The 19,764-nt window shown below is 34.6% G+C and overlaps 2 protein-coding genes across 4 annotated transcripts; one reads left to right on the forward strand and one right to left on the reverse strand.

Moving 5' to 3' along the window:
* Positions 1-466: 466 nt before the first annotated feature.
* LOC145572476 (urease accessory protein D-like) lies at positions 467-13,014 on the reverse strand. 3 transcript variants are annotated; one of them, XM_081631448.1, is made up of 8 exons: positions 12,812-13,014; positions 12,650-12,715; positions 12,491-12,565; positions 11,955-11,999; positions 10,441-10,674; positions 9,261-9,343; positions 4,645-4,813; positions 472-943 (listed from the first exon to the last, which is right to left on the reverse strand). In XM_081631448.1, the coding sequence occupies exons 1-8, from the start codon at positions 12,908-12,910 to the stop codon at positions 830-832; spliced, it is 885 nt and encodes a 294-aa protein (XP_081487574.1). In that variant the 5' UTR covers positions 12,911-13,014; the 3' UTR covers positions 472-829. The 3 variants fall into 3 exon arrangements, with proteins under 3 accessions (XP_081487575.1, XP_081487576.1, XP_081487574.1); XM_081631449.1 differs by lacking the exon at positions 10,441-10,674 and having other exon boundaries at positions 467-943; XM_081631450.1 differs by lacking the exon at positions 4,645-4,813 and having other exon boundaries at positions 469-943.
* Positions 13,015-15,799: 2,785 nt separating this feature from the next.
* On the forward strand, positions 15,800-17,591 carry LOC145572477 (putative 6-phosphogluconolactonase 4, chloroplastic). The gene is made up of 3 exons (XM_081631451.1): positions 15,800-16,092; positions 16,181-16,316; positions 16,923-17,591. The coding sequence occupies exons 1-3, from the start codon at positions 15,929-15,931 to the stop codon at positions 17,385-17,387; spliced, it is 765 nt and encodes a 254-aa protein (XP_081487577.1). The 5' UTR covers positions 15,800-15,928; the 3' UTR covers positions 17,388-17,591.
* The last annotated feature ends 2,173 nt before the right edge of the window (positions 17,592-19,764 follow it).

The following is a 19,764-nucleotide window of genomic DNA, read 5'->3' on the forward strand; positions in this document are numbered from 1 at the left end:
AATTAGGAATTGAATTGAACTAAAATGAAATGATTGGAGCTGAGCTGAATTGAACTAAAATAGACTAAAATTAAGCTGAAGAGAACAGACCCTAAATACTACAATTGGGGTTAGTGGGAGTGGAAAATAATAGATTACAATAGTATAAAAAGTCTACATCTCTTTAACTTAATTTAGAGATTTGATTTGTACTTGGTGAATTTGCGACCAGGAAAACTTTACAAGAATTATCTTGCACAAAAATTTCCTAGTTATTAACTTAAGGTCTGTAGGCTTTAGCCAACATATGAAATTGGGTGGGATTTTTTTACTCTTGCCATTTAAGAAAATTCATTTGTTTCTCGTGTATATTCAATTTTTATTTTTACATGCATTACATACAATAAGCTCACCTATAATAATTTGGAGCTAACTATTTATGCTTACCTTACTAAATCCTATATAATATTACTCCGTATTGTCTAGTTGTATATCTGCAACACTCTCCTATAAAAAAACGTGAACTTATCGAATTTAAGTTGTGAAGGGAAAATCAAGTTGAAGAGAAGAGTAAATACAATATTACTCCGTATTGTCTAGTTGTGGTATTATTATCCAATCAATTTTCCCTATACAATTTCAAATCCTACACAGAAGGACAGTTCAAAAACCATTGAAAGTTGTATGTCATCAATCAATATGATGACATTGTAGCTTGCATATGTAGCACTAGATTCTGATCTGTAGACTTCACTGAAATTCAACACATAATTGCAGCATTAACATGAATGGCAGTTTATTGCCAATTATTACCGATGCAGAACCCAATTTCACCATCTTCCCTAAGCATTCAGGTATATGGACAGGCCCCAAGATATGGCTCTAAGCAAGCCAGCTGATGGCGTAGAAATTGATGCACAGGTTCAGTTGTTAGAGCTGCTATGCGGACGATAAGACCAACACCCTGCCAAGGCATAACACAGATGATTTAGACAGTAGTAACCTGGTAGTTGGTAAGTCGAAAATAATAAATCATTAACAATTAAAGGTTCAAATTGCTTTTCACATAGGACACATACGTTGTTGTATGTCTCCATCATGTCATAAATCAACATGCAGCCATGACATGAAATCCCAGAGACTCAATGTATCCTTTGAACGTTAGTTATAGGCAAATGAAAATTTTGACCTCAACCCGAATTAATGCACCTAAAAAAGAACTCTGAACTTAATCACGATGATAAGCAGAAATTAAAAAAAAAAAAAAAAAGAAAGGGCTGGAAGTAGTTGAAATTGATGCTTGTTTGATTATTCATGGTTGCATGTTTGGTAAGGAAAAAAATGCAGAATTTTAACTAATACGGAATTCTTCTAGTTTACAATGATAGAATGACTGCAAATCACATGAAATATGGAGATAAGTGTAGATATTGAAGGAGTGAAGTAGAAGATCCTATGAAGTAAAGATGCTTAAAAAGTGGAAGCAACCGTTTTAACTTGCTAGCATACTCCACCAGAGGTAGTCAGTCTTGAGCTTGCTGGTTTGGTTAAAATTATTCACTTTATACTGATAAAATTAATTAAAACAAAAAATAAATAAGACAAGAAAATTGCTGTTTAGCCCTAGGTTCAAAGTGCATTGGCTCCATAGAATAACAGTCATTGTCAACATTCATTTGTATGATGTATATGCGACAATATTAGACATGTCAAGACAAAGACATAACGGAGAAAAAGGACCAGGATAATGTGGAAATTTGTCATGCCCAATTAGAGGCGGCTCCTAAAGGTTTCAAATGGGCCATTCAGATCGATTCCGATCAGATCATATTCAGTGATGAGCTATTAAATTCAGCAGGTATGTTGCGTTTAGTATTCTAGTCATGTTCAATAGTATCCATAAGTTATATAATATTCGGTTTATTGTATTCTACTAGGGATAGATTAATTAATCGACATTAGTAACATAAAACTTCAAGTCTGGTCAAGTTGGCTTTGGTTTCACACACATACACACAAAAGCACCTACTCCCTCTTCCATCCACATCCCCTCTCTATGTTGATTACCTTACGAAATACCAGTAGTCCTCTCCCTCTATCACTGCCTCTCCCCTCAACATGCGTCTCCATTGCGCAGACCAAATCATTAATTTTGGTTGCTCATGAGAGTGATAGCGGATAGCCTACAGTTATCAACTTATTCTTGTAAACCTTTTGTTGCAATCAATCAATTATCAAGCTTTCCACCTATTTTTTGTTCAATTTCAGTTGCTTAGTTCGAATTTCAGTTCATTACATACAATCAAGAACCTAATTGATGTTTTGGCTCAAGGCCTCAAGCTATCCCAAAAAAATTGCTTGCAGATTTAGGCTCATATGGTCATACATGATAAGATTCCTCATCGGCTATGCACACGTTAGGGTAATCCACGTTCAACATAGTCAAGGTAACTGTGTGGTAGCATGATAGTTTTGGCTCAAGCCCTCCTTTCGTACATGGGTGACCCCTAAAGTGTTTACATTACTCTGTAATTACTAATTTCTAACAAATGAGAAAAAGGGACGTGTTTTAACAGTGGACTAATCCAAGTCATCTTGCCCAAGCTTTAGGAGTGTAGTGAAAAAAATCTATTGTTGATCGAGTAAGCTAAGGGAGTCAAAATCATGATAAAAACCAAGAGCAAGAATGTAGTTCACAATTGAATTTGATTCTCAGTCTTATAAAGCTGCATTTGGGGTGTAAATTTTCTCTATCTAATAGTTTGTCACAGCTGGTTAAATTTCAGTTTTTTTTTTTTTTTTTTTTTTTTTTTTTTTCTGCGGCAAGACTGAGTTCTATTCTCAAGATTATATAAGTATTTTAAAATCTTCCCCTGGTCTTAACAAAGGGGATGATTGCCGAATCACATCCTTTCTCTTCTTCTTATTTAGAAGAGAATAATTAGTATCAATCAACAATTCCTACCAATTCAAATTTGCTATGAAAAGAAATCCGCTGGAAATCAGGTTATCTCAAACTACATTTTAGAAAGGGAGGTACTAAATGCAGGTATAATTTTACCTAAATGCAAGACAACTTAAATTTTAGTCAAAATTTATTTTTCCAAGATTACCCTTGTTTTAAACCTATACCCTATAATATTTAATTACCCTTATTTTAAACCTATACCCTATAATATTTAATTACCCTTGGTTTTAAATATAAAAAAAAAAGAAAAAAAAAAAAAAAAAAAAAGAAATTACCCTTAAAATTTAACTTGTAGACATGTCTCTTAGTCTTCAAGCTTTAACATTTCATCTTCAACAGACAATATCAAATACTTTACATGAACCAAGATTGAAAAATACAACGCTTAAATCCGGTTATTTCTCAATTTTCAATACCAAAGTCATATTATCACTAAAAAATTTCGATACCCAAATTCAACCCCGTTCATAAAAATTTCTAGGGCCTTCTTCATCTTATGACCGACTATGATTTCCGAGCCTCCTCGCTGCCTGCCGGAATAAAAATTCCGGGACCCTTCACTACCTACCAGAGTTAATTTCCGGGGCCCTGAACCACCTACCGGCGTTAAATTCCGGGGCTCTTTACTGCCTATCACCGTTATATTCCGAGGCCTTTATCTAGGGAGGCCTTTACCCAATAGCCTTCTTGGATTGCTGGATTTGGGTACCGGTAGTCCAAGCCTACTACCAACTAGGCAGTAGGCAACTACAGATGATAAACCAATATGTTTGATTTTTTTAAATTTTTTTTTTTTTTTTCAATCATTAAGAATCAACAAAATTAAATAGCCAACTACAACGGAAGCGAAAGGAAGAAGAATCATATTGAAGACCAAAAATTGTAGTTCCAAATAATGATGGAGAAGAAGCTGCTAGTTGGTTTGCTGTATTCATCATTTCTACTGTAGTTTGGAAGAGGAAGAAGATGGGACAGTAGGGGTAGGAGTGTAGATTATTGTAAGGGTAGTTCGGTCTTTTGTGTTTATACATGCATTTATCTATCCTGCATTTAGGTTATTTTGTACTGCATTTAGTACTTGTGTTTGGAGAAAGTGGCTCACTTGAAAGAAACCGTGAGTACTCTTGTTTGAACATCATCATAATGTTCATTGTTGAAGGACATTGTGTGCTTACAAGTTACTATATCTATGAAAACCAAGTGAATATAGCCTGTGCGAGGCAAAGGCAGTAGACAATGCGATTAACCAAAAGTAGCACAACACTAAGCTGCTAAAAAAAAAAACAGTTCCCATCTGTATAAATAATATCAGTACAAGGACTTACATCATTAATGGAAAAAAAATATTCTGGCAGTTTTGGCACGGCCATGACGATCCCAAACTATGTTTCAGAAAAATTGGCACACTTGAATGTGGAGGGAGTGTACTATTGTTGTATTTTATCCTTGCTATAGTGTTCCTAGCTATGGGAGTATTGTGTGCTTATAAGTTACAATATCTATAAGAAGCAATTGAATGACAAACTTTGCAATGGCAAGGGATGCTTTGCTTTATCGAAAGTAGCACAGCAGTAACAAAAAAAAAGGTTCCCATCTCTAAGCATTCAGTACATGATTAAGTTCATTAAAAATATAGGGAGCATAACTAACATTCAATATCAACTAACTGTGAAATGAATAAGACAAGAAAATCATACCTTGGGGCCAAAGGTACTACACGATGCAATAAAGCTTGGTTTCGTGAAGCAAACCTCAGAATTTGTTCTCATGCTAAGCCTTGGAATGCTAGTTTTGACTTGAAAATATCCAGACATCATATTTTCTACATTTTTTTGAACCTGGTTCTGTAATTGCTTCATCTTTGGTCTACAGCCAGTAAATCACTTAATCAAGCATGGTAAGTTCCATAAAACAAAAGAAAGGCCTATGTAAATAAGTACCGTCAAATTAAACAAGGATGTTGACATGATTCCTACATCATAGAATCCCATATAAGGCATCACATTACTGCATAATACAATTAACACAATTGTTCCTTCCCAACATAGTTTATCTAATTTACTTCTTCATCCTTTCATACTAAGTTAGTCTATTTTTAAAATTCGCAATGTATAGATTTACTAGCTAATATGTATATTTTTTTCATATTACCTCTCTCTTCCTACTGCTAAAAGTTAGGATCCCGCACAGGTATATAAAAAAACAAGCCTAGGTGAATAGGGTACTGAAAAATATAGGATAAGGACCCACCAGCCCAAGCCACATTTTAGTCCAAGTTTAGATATGAGCCTAATAGGCAATTTTGGTAGAGTTACCTAATACACAGTACACTCCATACACAATATGAGTACACAATATGCTAGTAATAATCCATAGTATGTTTACTAGTTATTTAGATAAAAATGTTATATTTCCAACGTTTATATTTGTATATAATAAAGGAAAATTTCCCAAGAATTACACGACCTTTCAACAAATCAACGTTCTTCCAAAAATGAAACGGCCTTTAGATTATTTCAAAATAACACAACCTTTGACACATATCTTCCGTAGTAGAACGTGACCTGTTGGTAACTTGTTTAATAGGTTACCTATGACACATGCCAAAGTGTCAGTGGTCAATTTCATTATTTTTAAAAAAAAAATTTTTTTAAAAAAAAAAACCTTAAAACTTATAAAAAAAACCTTAAAACATTAAAAAAAAAAAAAAAAAAAGATTACCCCCTGCCTAACCTCACCGACCCAACCACCCTCCTCCTCGCCAGCGTCGTCCCACCCATTCCCCGCTGGCTTTAGGCCTTCACCCAACCCCTTTCTCGGTGCCTTTCCTTCCCTTCCCCGTTTCCGTCCCTCTTTCCATCCCTGTCCGCGATTTCGACCCCACGTCCTACCCAGTTTTATCTCCTTTCCCTACCACGTTTCAGATGCTAGCACCCCTTTTCCTTCACGCTAGCTCTCTCTTTTCCCATAGTTTAGGGTTTGGTTGGGTTTCAAGGGTGGATCGGCGCGCAATTTCACGGTGGTAGGAAGGGATGGCGGTGGTTTTGCGGCGGACTCGAAGGAGGTGGGTTGGGATTTGTGGGTTTGTTTCAAGTATAGATGTGGTTTCCGAGGAGTTCGTGGTGGATGTATGTGGAGGTAGAGGAGGTTCACGGGAAGAGGGTTGTGTTTGTGTTTTTTTTTTCCTTTATTTTTTCAATATTTCAGTTTTTTTTTAATAAAATTAAGATCATTAGTATTAATAAAATGTTAAAATTTAAAAAAAAAATCTTAACAAATTACAACAAGACACGTGTCAAGTGTAATCGGTAAAACAAATTACCGGGTTTTCGTTCTATTTTTGGAAGATATGTGTCAAAGCTTATGTTATTTTGAAACAATCCAAAGGTCATGTTATTTTGGAATAATCCAGACTTTGTTTTATTTTTGAAAGACCGCTGAAAAGTCGTGTTATTCTTGGCAAATTTTCTTATAATAAAAAAGAATTAAAAAAAAAGGTACATGCATATTCCTTGATACATGCATAAGTACTCCATAATAAATAAAAAGGTACAACAAAAAAAATTTAATAAATAAAAGGTACTCTTGAAAGATAGTGCCAACAAAAAAAACAAGGTAATCTAGCTAAACACTGTGACATAATCTCTCTTCCTTTCACATTTCCCAATAAACCTTATCCCTTTCCTTTTCTTTTCTATTTCTTTTCTGTTAAACCATAGAATCAACACACTTGTGAGACATTTGGAAGAGTTGATGAAAATAAATGATGACAAGGATTCTTTGTAGCACGGAAAGCTTAGATGATGAAGTCGAAGAAGCTAAGGGGTACAAGTTGTTGCTTGACCAACCTCTATAACACAAGGAAAGGGAATATGATTTGCTTAATGTGGAGGTAAAAGAGTATAGGACTATACCTCCTCCTAAGGTTGAACTTAAACCCCTTCCCCTTCTACTTAAATATGTTTTTCTTGATGATAGTGAGAATTATCCCGTTATTGTCAATGCTAAGCTTGATGACACTTTTGTTGAGAAACTCCTAATTGTTCTAAGGGAGTATAGAAGTTTTATTGGGTATACAATTGATGACAATAAAAGGATAAGTCCCACCATTTGCATGTATAAGATCTTACTTGATGATGATCATGCTTCCTCAATTTAGCACCATGAAGGAAGTTGTGAAAAAAGAGGTTTTAAAACTTCTTAAAGTGGGCATAATCTACCTTATCTCCGATAATATGTGGGTTAGCCCGGCTTAAGTTGTGCCTAAGAAAGGAGACATGACCATCATCAAGAATGATAAGGGTGAGACCATTTCTACAAGGTCAGTCACCGGAGAATGTATATTGATTACCGAAAATTTAGTAAATTCACCTGGAAAAATCACTTTCCACTCCCCCTTTTTAGATCAAATTTTGAAAAGATTGGCATCACATAGTTCCACTATTGTTTCTTGGATGGTTATTTGGGATTCTTCCAAATCCTAATCCAACCCGATGATCAAGAAAATACTACCATTACATGCCCATTTGGCACCTTCTATTTTTCAAAAGTGTATGATGTCTATTTTTTTCCAAATAGTCAACAAGCAAATCCAAGAATCAAACCACAAGAAGGACAACTAAATCACACATGGAAAAGAATAAGACTGAAATAGAGTGAAATCAGTCGGACATGGCTCAAGTATCTCACTGGGTACACAAGTTATTCACATAAGTAGAGCGGGGAGACCATCCTAGCCACAAACATGCTCAATTCCAACCAAATCAGTAAATGGATTTTCGAAAAACTTTTCACAAAGCACAAATGTATCATAAAAACATGTCATATAGCCACCTTTGGTCAGTCGCTGACCCATGGGTAAACATCTTCCCCCTAAAGAGTTTTATTTTAATGTGGCTAAGAATTTCTAGCGAACACCTTTGTTACCTTAAATGGGCTCAACCACCTTGGAGCAAACTTGTGGTGCAATCCCATGATAGCACGGCCAGTGGGCTTTCGATAAGATGAAGAGCCAATATACTTTGATGCAGTCGGAATATTATGGTCTTAGTAACATGATGCGACATTATTTTGAGGGCGGTCCTAACTCCGCCAATTGGGCCTAGTGCTTACTTTCCCCTTTTAATGCTTTTATCATTATATGTACACATTGAGGACAAATGGACAATAATGGGAAATTTAGCTTGGTTGAAGGAATACTTTTTCTTTGTATATATTAGTTGTGTTAGTTTTCTTTATTTTTGAGTGCTTAGCATCTTTAGTGTCTTTAATACGACTAATGCCTTAACAATGATGTTAATGCATGTGCGACTTTTGAAATTGGAAAACTTGTTTTTGAAAACCCATTTACTGATTGGTTTGGAATTAAGCTTGTTGGTGGCCAAAATGGTCTCCTTACTCGACTAATGTGAATAGCTTGAGAACCTTTGTGAGATTTTTGAGCCATATTTGACTAACATGTCTTATTTAGTCTCTATCTTTTCATGTGTGTTAGTTTTCATTCATGTGAAACGATTTTTTGATTTGCCTTGCAACTATTTGAGGTTTATGATGCAATATGTAAGAATGATTGAAGTTTTACAGGCTATAAAAAAAGGCAGATTTTTAAGTACTGTAAAAATCAATATCTCTTTAGTATTTTCATTTCTTTTTTCCATTTGGTAAACTTTTTACATTACCTTCTATGTATAGAGTAATGATCTCATTATGTGTATAATTAGTAGGATTAGATGATTGAATGAAAAATGAAATTAAAAAATAATACTTGGAAGTGATTCTTGTTTAAAATTTATGGTTAACAGAATTCAGGGTTTTAGGAGGTCATAGTGTTTGTGGCATTTAGTAAGGTCAATATCCTTGGTTAGCAATCTGTCTAAGGTGTGAACCCTTTAATTCAAATGTAAGCTGTTTTATGTTGAGCAATCTGTCTATGAAAGCTTTAAAGTTCTCAGCTTAAATTTAGGTGAGGCATCCTTACTAGTTTTCCATACTATAGACTTGTCTATAACATTTTTTTTAATGGAATCATTTTTTTTTTTTCTTTTGGTCTTCAGTGTCCAAAACATTGCAGTTTGATGCTCTTGGCACCAAATGTGTTGTACTTCTTATTTTTCTGGAACCGTTGTATTATAAACAAAACTATCTTAGTAAAAATCTAAAGGCCGAAATCTAAATATGAGCATGCCGTAGAATTACAATGGGAACAGCAAACAGTTTCACTCAACCTCATACAGTTCATTAAAACAGTGTAAAGAGCATGATTATAGCATGCTAAAACGAAGCTCAAAGATCCAGCATAAAGAAATGATCATACCCCAATACTACGATCATTGCTGTAACTTGATAATCCTGCATGCACTCTGAAATACTGCTAATGGCTCCTTTCTCCAACAGTATCTGCAGCAGCAAGATCCAGTCATTCTTGAAAAGGGTAGATCATTGGAGCTAAACATCTACAGCTTCAGCAAGATATGATTTGCATGTGTGACACATTCTCAAACTACATGTCCCCATAAAGTCATTTTTTTTTAATAGCCCCATAAAGTCATACAAAAATAGGGTACATTGTTCATACTACATTCTCCATAAAGTCATTTTTTTTTAATAGCCCCATAAAGTCATATATAAATAGGGTATATTGTTCAAACAATGAGAATATGCGCAGACTATGGTATATAGTATGAATTGCTGCTTTGACCAAACAAGAAATCAAAGTAGGTTTAATTGTATTACAAAATATATATGTATAAAAATAAATAAATAAATAAATAAGCCTCTTGGATAATTTACGGTCAAGAAGTCAGACTGTGACTCGTGCTCAATAACCAAGCAAATGGTCTGCATCAGGATTTTGCTCTATTGGTTAGTAAGACTACAGAAGAAAAGGTATAATCTGTGCCATGGGATCACCTCATAAGTAACAGAAATGTAAAAGAAAACTACAAGAAGGCATTATATCAAGCAAGCCTGTCTTCCACCCCCTAAAAATTTTGGTAAAGAATACCAAGAAATTAGACGCTTTATTAGTCCATACTTATAACTGGATACTGCAAAAGACTAACAAATGCATACGGGCAATATACAAAGGTATCAACAGCCAATCCTGGTACTTTTTAGTAATAGATGAGTTTGTGCAACTAAATGCCGGGAAGAAATCAGAACTTCTGTAATTATATAACATTTCCATCCTCAGATAGAAAGCTAGCTGGCAGATGATTATACAGGTCAATATGCACTGACAAATATATTGCATTATATTATGAGTAATACATAAATAATTATAATCAGAGAAGTTTCATGACATATCATTTTTATGTAAAACACAAAGACTATGTACACAAAGGGCTTCTGCCTTTGGTGGACATGAGAACATATGTAGACAAACCAACCCAGAAAAAGCAGGGACGCCAGACATAATGATATATAAGGAATTCAAGCAAGGGAGTATCACTAAGTCAAGATATAAAAGTTGCTCATTAAAAGAAAGAGCAAACCGTATCAAGAAACAAAGGTTGGCCATCTTCACAGAAAATATTGTTGGTACTCTTGTATGATTCAAAATTCCATCTTTCTCCGCTTTCATAGCGTCCACTTGTAAACCAATCAACAACCAATAAGTTTGAGTCTGATAGCACCCTGAATACTTGCTTTTGAGTATACCTTGCGGTAGCAAAACATGTCACTGGATCTGGAATGATAGCCAGTAACGCTTCATGTCCAACCCGTGCCTATTGCATAAGAAATTTGGGTATTGTTACTAGCAATAATTGGTGTATACAAAACCCCCCGGGCAGATGACACAAGGACACTGCCATTATAAAACACTAAGCAACTACCTAACCACCGACTAAACCACCAGAGCTACAATGTTATAATGTTCAAATACGCTTAAGAGAATAATGACCAACAAAAAGTAATCTTCCAATGCCAAGATAACATAGTCCAATGGACGGGAATTGGTCCTTGATTGAACTTGATCAGGACTAGCAGAGAGCATGACTTAGAGGAGGGGATCTAACTACCAATCGGAAAAATTGTTGAAGCAAGCTACAAAAAATTAAGTAGAACAATATACCATCCAAAACAGCACCTTTGGATAAGCTTAAACCCACACTCTAGTGCACTGCCAAAAAACTAAAGCATCTAGTCAAAATAGCTTCATCTACATCATATTCTTTCATTTTTTTTTTTTTTCATTTAACATCTTAATGATCAATGATTGGGAAACCCTTACAATTTCAAGTCATAAAATGCATACAGGCTTGTCAGGCCAATTAACTAGAAAGAGAAACTCAACATGACTTAATTTAGGAAGTAAGCTTCCGAGGCACTTGAATAACCAAGAATCATCACAAGTAAAAACACAAAAGATTTCTAATGACCTTGGACCACATGAGGCTTCTTACAGAAACAATGAGATGGATAGGCTATCAAAAGCTATACAAATATGTGCATTCAAAAGATACATTAACAAACAAGTACTATGCTCTTTTACCAGTCACTAGGACTAGAGACATCACGACAATTCCTCATAACCTTGATAAGAAAATGGACAAGTATCTTAAAAATGATGAAGATCCACTTTCTCAAAATTTTAACTCGTGGAAGATAAGTTTGACGGAAGCTAGAATGTTATACCCAAAATGAGTGAAAAAGTTTCATATGAAACTCAAAATCTTCTTACGATAATTCTCTATGTTTGTTGTTTGGCTTCAACTTTCAAGTCTTGAGTTGCAATCATTAACTAAACTCAAAATGACTCATAACACATATAGTGCCTTAAGTCATATCTAGTCATACATAAACAAAAGAAGCTTCATAATTTAGCACTAATAAACAAAGTGGCATACATCATTGCCATCACCAATCAATCTATACATGGAAATCTTTGACAAAAAAGCCAAAAGATTTGTGCTGAACCAATTGTCTTCCTTACATCAAAATAAATAGAACCTAAAGAGTATGCTAGGTATAATAGCCTTATTAATTATTCAAATGGGAATCATACCTCCAAAATTTGCTCTGAGCCCTTTGATGCAACAGATTTGTATACCTTCACACATAGAAATATAAATTTTAATGTCTGATTTCCATTGAAACATATTTACCATACAAAATAATTCAGGATTCTTTCCTCCCAACCAAACCCATCATCTTTTCCCTCCCCTTCCCTCATATGCTGATACCAAATCAGCCGGTGAACACATTTTCTATTCTTGGAATTAAACCATCAAGTCGGTACACTATTGTATGGTAGCGGTAATATTAACGATTTTATATGTAATTTTGCAAGGAACATCACATGCTAATGTCAAAACATGTGTTTTTCTTACTCCACACTTATTGACTAATACCCAACAATTTTTTCCATACATAAATACTACAGTACGGAGTAAAACATAAAACGAGCATTACTCGGGTATTGTATTACAGAATTACATACACCGTATAAACTTATTATTATTATCGCCTACCAAACCGGCCGTTAACATCGAACAATAGACCACATTAAAATAACCATAAGTCCAAAATTAAAAAAAGTACCTTAGTTGAAGCCTGTGTAGTCAACACAGCAGTGCACCCATCTCCAATGGTGAAATTACATTTTATTGAGTCACCCTGAATCCCAACAATTTCCACAAATTCAGGCCAAATATAAGTTAATTAAAGGCAAAATTAAGGAAAAATTGAGAAAACACATACAGAAACAATTCCACCTCCATAGCTAAGAGAGTAAATCCAGACGCAATCAGCATTTCGATTACCCACCTGAAAAAGTGTTTTTTACAAGATGATCAAAATCAAACGCAAATGCTTGAAAAATCATAAACCCAGAAAATTAAAACTTGAAAATCTGTTGAAAACCTTATTGGGTACAATGAATTTGAGGGGATACTTGGAGAAACAGCGGGTTACAGTGGATTTGCCACCGACTTTTGCAACTTCAATCGACCCTGTTTCCATTGACTCTTGTTTAGGCGTTGGCACTTGTCAAAATTGAAATTTGAACCTGTGTAACGGCCTAACGGCTATCACTTACTGAAATGGAGTACAAGGTTTATAGCGTTTTTTATTCTATTCTAGTGAAGAGTATCTTGTAAATTTGAGAAAAAAAGAGTTTTTTATTCTATTCTAGGTAGTATTTATTTTTATTTTATTTTTTTTTAAGTGCTACCATACAAATCCACAATGTTAAATACTACCTCCATTTCATAAAATCTGCAACAACTTTCCAAAACAGAAGCATTGCCTTTTGAAATACTCCCTCTGTTTTTTTTTTTTTTAAATACATCACTTGAGTTTTCACACTTGTCGAAACACAACTTTGACCATTAATATCTTTAATTAGATATTAGTAAAATTATAACAAAATTATATTATGATAGTAGACATTGTAACAAATCCAACAATATATTACATGACCATGTTTATAAATTATATAGTAGTGAAAAAATCAAGTCAAATGTAACATATGAATAGCGCAAATTCTCAAGTGATGCATTTAATAAAAAACGGAGGAAGTAAATTTTTTCAAGATTTTAAACAACTAAATTAGTTGACATCCACAAGCAGTTTTTTTTGGTGTTTTATTACTCGTGGTATAACAAAGTGCAAAGCCGCAATGACGTTAGTTGAGTTGTAATAAAAAAGTATCCAAAGATGTAAAATGGAGGTTGCAAATAACCTATGCGTATGATTGTATTGACATAACAGTGTACATTATAATTAGTTGGTGAGTCATCAACATCTTTTTGTTTGATAAAAGCTTCATATTTTTTGTTGTGAAGGTAACCCTCTCGTTCAGTGACGGAGTCAGAAATTTTAAACCGGGAGGACAAATGGAAGACATCACATGACGTGGCAAAAATATTAAGAAAAAAAAAAGGACACAAAAATAATTAAATAGCTGAAGTTCAGGTTGTTAAATACTTGACATGTAAATTGTTACTAAGTAGTCGGAAAAAAAATGATTATTTCCTTTGGATTTCATTCTTTCTTGTAGGAATTTTCGAAAATCAAGTTGTTTTCATGTTGTCTTAGACTAGTTTGAATTAAGTGAATCATTTGACATGTTATGAATCAATACCATATATAATTTTACAATCAAATTATTAAAAAACTTAAATAATTAGTAAGTTAATAACCAAAAAACCTTAATATTCTAATAGAATAACATAATTTTATACTCCATAATATCTAATTCAAGCAATGTGGAATTTAAATTTCAACATACACCTCAAGTAATAATCCAATATATATACATATAAAAATTTTATCATTCAAACAATTAGAAATTACTTTGTATGATTACTGTAGAAAATATAGTATGAATTCTATGGAGTAGTTAACTAACTAATGATTGCAAAATAAATTCTTAATATAAATACAAGTTAGGAAAAAAATAATTAAAAAAATAAATTTTTTTTTTTTTAAAAAACCTGAAATTAGGTCACCAACTTCCTTGACCTTCTGGCCCTGGTAGGCGTCAACCCCCATACATGATCTTACGACTTTGCAGAGACCTGCCAAGATCTACTTTCGTGGGCGACTCTCGTGACTTCCTTTCCTACTATGTCTAGGGCGAGCCAATGAAAGCTCGGAATTTCATTCGACTTCGTTCAACCTTCCCTCTTTGGCCGAGCTTATACCTCCCAGACTAATGCTCGATATTCCATTCTTCTTATTATGATAAATCGAATTTTGGTTGTCCTCAGTGACTTATTATCAAGGTTTTTAATGCAATCGTCCATTGGAACTCTAATAAGAAAGGGACTCGTGCTCGTTGCTTTTCTCGTCTATGGTTTCTACCGATTCTAACAATTCTGCTAATACTAAATAACATGTAAAACCTTATAGTTCGTCTTTGTACTTGTATCTTGCTACATACTCTATAATTAACATACACATTGTGTTTGGGTAAAAACAATGGGACCTTCGGATGAGGTCCTTTGCTGTGGGATGAAGACTGATCTCGGTCCAAGTGATGATTGGGCCGAGGATTTCCTGCACAACAAACACACATAAACTGGCCTCAGGGATTGTGCCGAGGAAGGTCCCTATGATGCCGAAGTCAGTACAGTGTTTAGAGAGAGAAAGCTATGCAAGAGTATTAATTGCTTAAGGTTTTGTGTGAATGAATGTCAAGAGAGAGGTTTGATGACTTTTATACCTTTGTACAATTGGGAGAAATGGGCTTTGAGTCAAATGGGCTTGCCATGTTGACTAGATCTTTGACTGACTTGGCATAACTTGGGAGAGTTGAACCTTAGCCATGGGCTTGATAATTGAATCATTTATGGACTGAACCAATTGGAGTAAATTGGACCCAAACACACAATTTTTTTTTTATTTTTAAAATATATATCGTAATTTATTTGATGTCAACTTTTTCAAATATAATACTCCGTAATATGAACATAAAATAAGGTGAACCAAATACTACTCCTTCCGTCCCTTAATACAAAGCCCCATTTCCATAAAGGTTATATTTTTGACATTATTACCCTCTTTTTGATGAATTGTCATCTTTATTCCTTTACTTTTTTGTAGTCTTAACATCAATTCCCAACCCTTTCTCTCTCTATCTCTTCAATTATTTCTAACTATTTTATCTTTTTCTCTATCTCTCCCTAATCCCACATGTATATATGTACTTCTAATCATTAGTTTTAAAAAAAGTTACAACTTTCTTAATTCCCGCGCAAAAACCAAAGGAGGCTTTGTATACAAGGGATGGAGGTTGTATAGTTGATACAATTTCGAGTTGTGGCAATAAGGTGGGGGTACTCCTTTAGGAAAAACAACACGTATTACATACTACTTACACGAGGAACTCAACTTCTTCGTGCCAAAAAGTCAAATCATCCTTCCGTTATTCTAGTCTACAAAGACTCACATTTATTTTCTGACTAAAACCATCAAAATCCAGAACAACAATCTTTCAAATACAATAAATATACACTCGTAGATCAGAAAGCGTCAATGTCAGAAGTAAAATCTTCTGTTTATGTGAATATCTTAGATTCTGAAGAAGTTGTAGCTTCAGAATTGGCAAAATACGTCGCTGATTTGTCTGATAAGTTTGTCAGAGAAAGGGGCGTTTTTACTGTTGTTCTTTCTGGGGGATACCTTATACAAAATCTCAGGTATGAATTTTTTTATTATTTTCATGTATTTTTAAATTTGGTTAATTGGGTTTTTATTTTTATATATTTATTATTGGAAATAATTTAGGAAATTGGTGGAACCACCCTATTCAAATTCAATTGATTGGTCTAAATGGCATGTGTTCTGGCTTGATGAGAGAGTTGTTCCCAGAGATCATCCTGACAGTAATTATAAGCTTGCCTTTGATGGTTTCTTGTCTAAGGTATAATTTTTTCTAATTTCATTGATTATACTTTCATTTATATCTTTACAGTTAATGATCAACAATTCGAATAACTTGCATAATGTTTGGTTGGTCGTGAGAGTTACTGAGCTTTTGTTAGGGAGTCGATTACATAGATAACATGAAAAAACTTTATATATGTAAGAATTTATGACAATTGGATATTCTTTCGTCTCTAAATTTAAGTGTTACATTTTGACTAGCATATAGATTTAGACAATTTAATTGATCCAAGTAAAATGGATATTCAAAGTCGATTACTTAGACGAGTACGGTTTACTGTTAGCCAAATTTAAGGCCAATCAATCTATGTATCGAGTACAGATAATGAGGTGGTTGTTTTCTGACTATAACCATCTGTTTGTGAAATTAGTTTCACATTATTGTCAATTCTTTCAATAATACTGACTCTGGAAACTGTTACGGAAAAATCTAGAGGACAATCAGAGTGATATATGAATGAAAAAATTGGTTTTAATGATTGGTCAAAGTTGGGATTATTAAAACTAATTTTTCCTATATGAATTTGATGCAAATTTTTCATATGGCTATATATCACAATGTGACACCACCTAAATCTACCAGGTACCTATCCTAATTGGGCAAGTTTATGCCATCAATGATGCACTCTCCCCAGAAGGGGCAGCTGAAGATTACGAAACCCGTATCAGACAACTCGTCGAATGCAATGTGATAGCAACATCACAAGCTACAGGCTTCCCAAAATTCGACCTTATGCTTTTGGGCATGGGTCCAGATGGACATGTCGCGTCTTTGTTTCCTGGTCATCCTCTCCTTAAGGAGCATAAGAGATGGGTTACCTTTATTAAGGACTCGCCAAAACCACCACCTGAGCGAATCACTTTCACCTTTCCTGTAATCAACTCTTCTGCTTACATTGCTCTTGTGGTTTGTGGATATGGCGAGGTCAATGCAGTGAAGAAGGTGCTCGGTGACAAGAGTACTACTGATGTTCTGCCAGCTCAAATGGTTTCGCCGGAAGATGAGATGACTTGGTTTCTAGACAAAGAAGCAGCCTCGTTGTTGTAGATCAGATCTCATGCTTCTAGATGCATCAATATGTACCTCCTATTGTGAGGACTTGTATGTCTTTGATTGTATGGTTACTACTGAATAAACTTGATGTATGTCATGAACTTCATGAACTATAACTTATACTATGGAATTAGAAGTGAAGTTGCCCAGCAGTAATTGGGTTAGCTCTATAACATAATTGTTTTGCTAATCAGGTACATTTAACAGCACATCTTATGTTTTTATTATGTGTTAAATGGTATGATTATCTATCCTAATTTATTAAATAAGCCTTAATCCATATGGTTTTTATAAAGAGACATTTGTTTGGAAGTAAGTCTTAAGTATCATGTAGTTATCTTTTTATATATTTTTTTCCTTTGTCTCAATAAGATTGTCTCATGCCTCTACTTTTTGAAAGGAAGTCTATGAAACAATGCATCTCTATGCATATGGCCATATGGGAGGATACAATTATTGATGAGGAGAGGGATAGAACGAGAGAGCAAGTCGAGATGCAAGTGGAAAAGCTTACCAATTAAAGTGTAGAGTAAATCTTTGTAAACACTTTACACATATATATATATATAGGACAATCTTTTAGGGACGAAAGGGGTAACATGTGAAAGTTGTAAATAGTGGAAGAAATTCTAAATTTGATACTAGTATACGCAACTAAAACAAACATATTCACTTCGTAATATTTCTCCAAGTGTTGTTAAATTTAAAGAGGCTGCCCCCATTTATCTCCTAGATTAACAAAAATTAGATATCTCAAGAAAGGCTGAATAAAATATAATAAAACTTGAAAAAGGTGAGTGAAAAGTAGTAAGTGTGGGTCCTTTCATGAAAAAACGTCTGTTAGTTTTTGATTCTAAAGCTAACCCATGGTTAGAAGTGAACTAGTTTTCATTGCAAAAGCATGTTCTTCTCTCTCCTTCGTATGACCACCATTGCACAATGACCGTCGCCGTTAAAGCAAGCCGGAAGGCCAGCCGGCCGGCCATACAAACGATACCCTAATTGCAAAGCTTGTAAAGTGGGCCCATACTAACCCCTAAGGGAAAGGAATTAGCTTGCGCGGTGGTGTTAGTGGTTGTGACGGTGGTCCGATTTTTTCTTGTTCGTCTTCTTCTTGTTCCAGTTTCAACTTGAAGTCATCTTTTTCGTTGGAATTTTCTGGTTTAATTATTCTCTCTCCTCCATATTTCTGATTTAGTTTTTCTTTCTTCTCTCCCCTATAGTGGCTGGTTATAATTTTTCTCTCTCCTCCATTTTTTCTGACTTAGTTTTTCTCTCTCCTCCCCTAAAGGCTGGTTACTTTAGCTAACCCATGATTACCTTCTGTCAATAACGTCTGTTAGTCTAGTCATTCATTTAACTAATAAAATTACGCATTTACCCCTGAGATAAACATATCATGTTTATTTAGGAGATAAACTTGAATTTCCTCAAATTTAAATACCTTTAATTTGTTCCATCTATTATTTCATTTATTTATTATATATATATATATATATATATATATATATATATATATATATATATATATATATATATTTTTACAACAGATACTACTTAAATTTTAGTAGGTAACTTTAATGGATTTGGAAAACTCTATATATATATTTTTTTTTTATTGGTGCAAACGAGGGACTAAGCCCTGAGAAACAAAAAAAACAAAAAACAAACTAAGGGGGAACAAAACATGGCATAGCCACCCCCACTACATCATCATAAAGAAATCTTCCTAAAGCTAAAAGAGGGACTTGAATCAACTCTATAGAGTTGTTCGGGCTAACGCCTTGATTTGCCAACCAATCCGCAACACGGTTTGCTTCTCGGTAGATGTGATGCACCTCAATAGTCCAGCTGCTGTCCTCCAACATCTTCTTGCATCTAGCAATCATATGCACACATTCTCCATTATACGGCATAGGTATTGTTAAGCACCATTACCAAGGCTTGACTATCAAGTTGAACTTGCAGCTTCTCAATTCTCATTCTTACAGCTAACCCAAGCCCATACTCCAAAGCACGAGCCTCTGCCATAAAGGCCCTGCAAGCACCCAACTTCAGAGAGAAAGCATACACCATCTGCCCCATATAATCCCGGATTACACCCTCCACCTCCAGCAGGCCCCGGAGCTCCCTTAGCTGCTCCATCAGTGTTCAGCACCATCCACCCTTGAGGGGGAGCAATCCATCTTACAAAAGCCTCGGTCCTCCCCCTTTGCACTTGCCTTGTATCCACAACATCATCACCCATAACTCTCCATGTTTCTTCAAAGCAATTAAGCAGGAATTGTTTAATATCAATTGGGTTTTCATTCTCTTCCCAAAAGCCACATTGTTCCTCCACTCCACCAAAGAACCATAGCAAAATAAGTAG

The sequence above is a fragment of the Chenopodium album genome, chromosome 12, assembly GCF_948465745.1.
Source record: "Chenopodium album chromosome 12, dcCheAlbu1.1, whole genome shotgun sequence".
NCBI lineage: Eukaryota > Viridiplantae > Streptophyta > Magnoliopsida > Caryophyllales > Amaranthaceae > Chenopodium > Chenopodium album.

Coding starts and splice junctions, on each gene's coding strand:
- LOC145572476 (XM_081631448.1), bottom strand. CDS start 12,910: ATGGAAACAGGGTCGATTGAAGTTGCAAAAGTCGGTGGCAAATCCACT. Junction 12,000..12,490: donor CTACACAGGCTTCAACTAAG/GTACTTTTTTTA, acceptor CTATGTGTGAAG/GTATACAAATCTGTTGCATC. Junction 9,344..10,440: donor AACCTTTGTTTCTTGATACG/GTTTGCTCTTTC, acceptor TTGCTGCTGCAG/ATACTGTTGGAGAAAGGAGC.
- LOC145572477 (XM_081631451.1), top strand. CDS start 15,929: ATGTCAGAAGTAAAATCTTCTGTTTATGTGAATATCTTAGATTCTGAA. Junction 16,093..16,180: donor TACCTTATACAAAATCTCAG/GTATGAATTTTT, acceptor GAAATAATTTAG/GAAATTGGTGGAACCACCCT. Junction 16,317..16,922: donor TTGATGGTTTCTTGTCTAAG/GTATAATTTTTT, acceptor TAAATCTACCAG/GTACCTATCCTAATTGGGCA.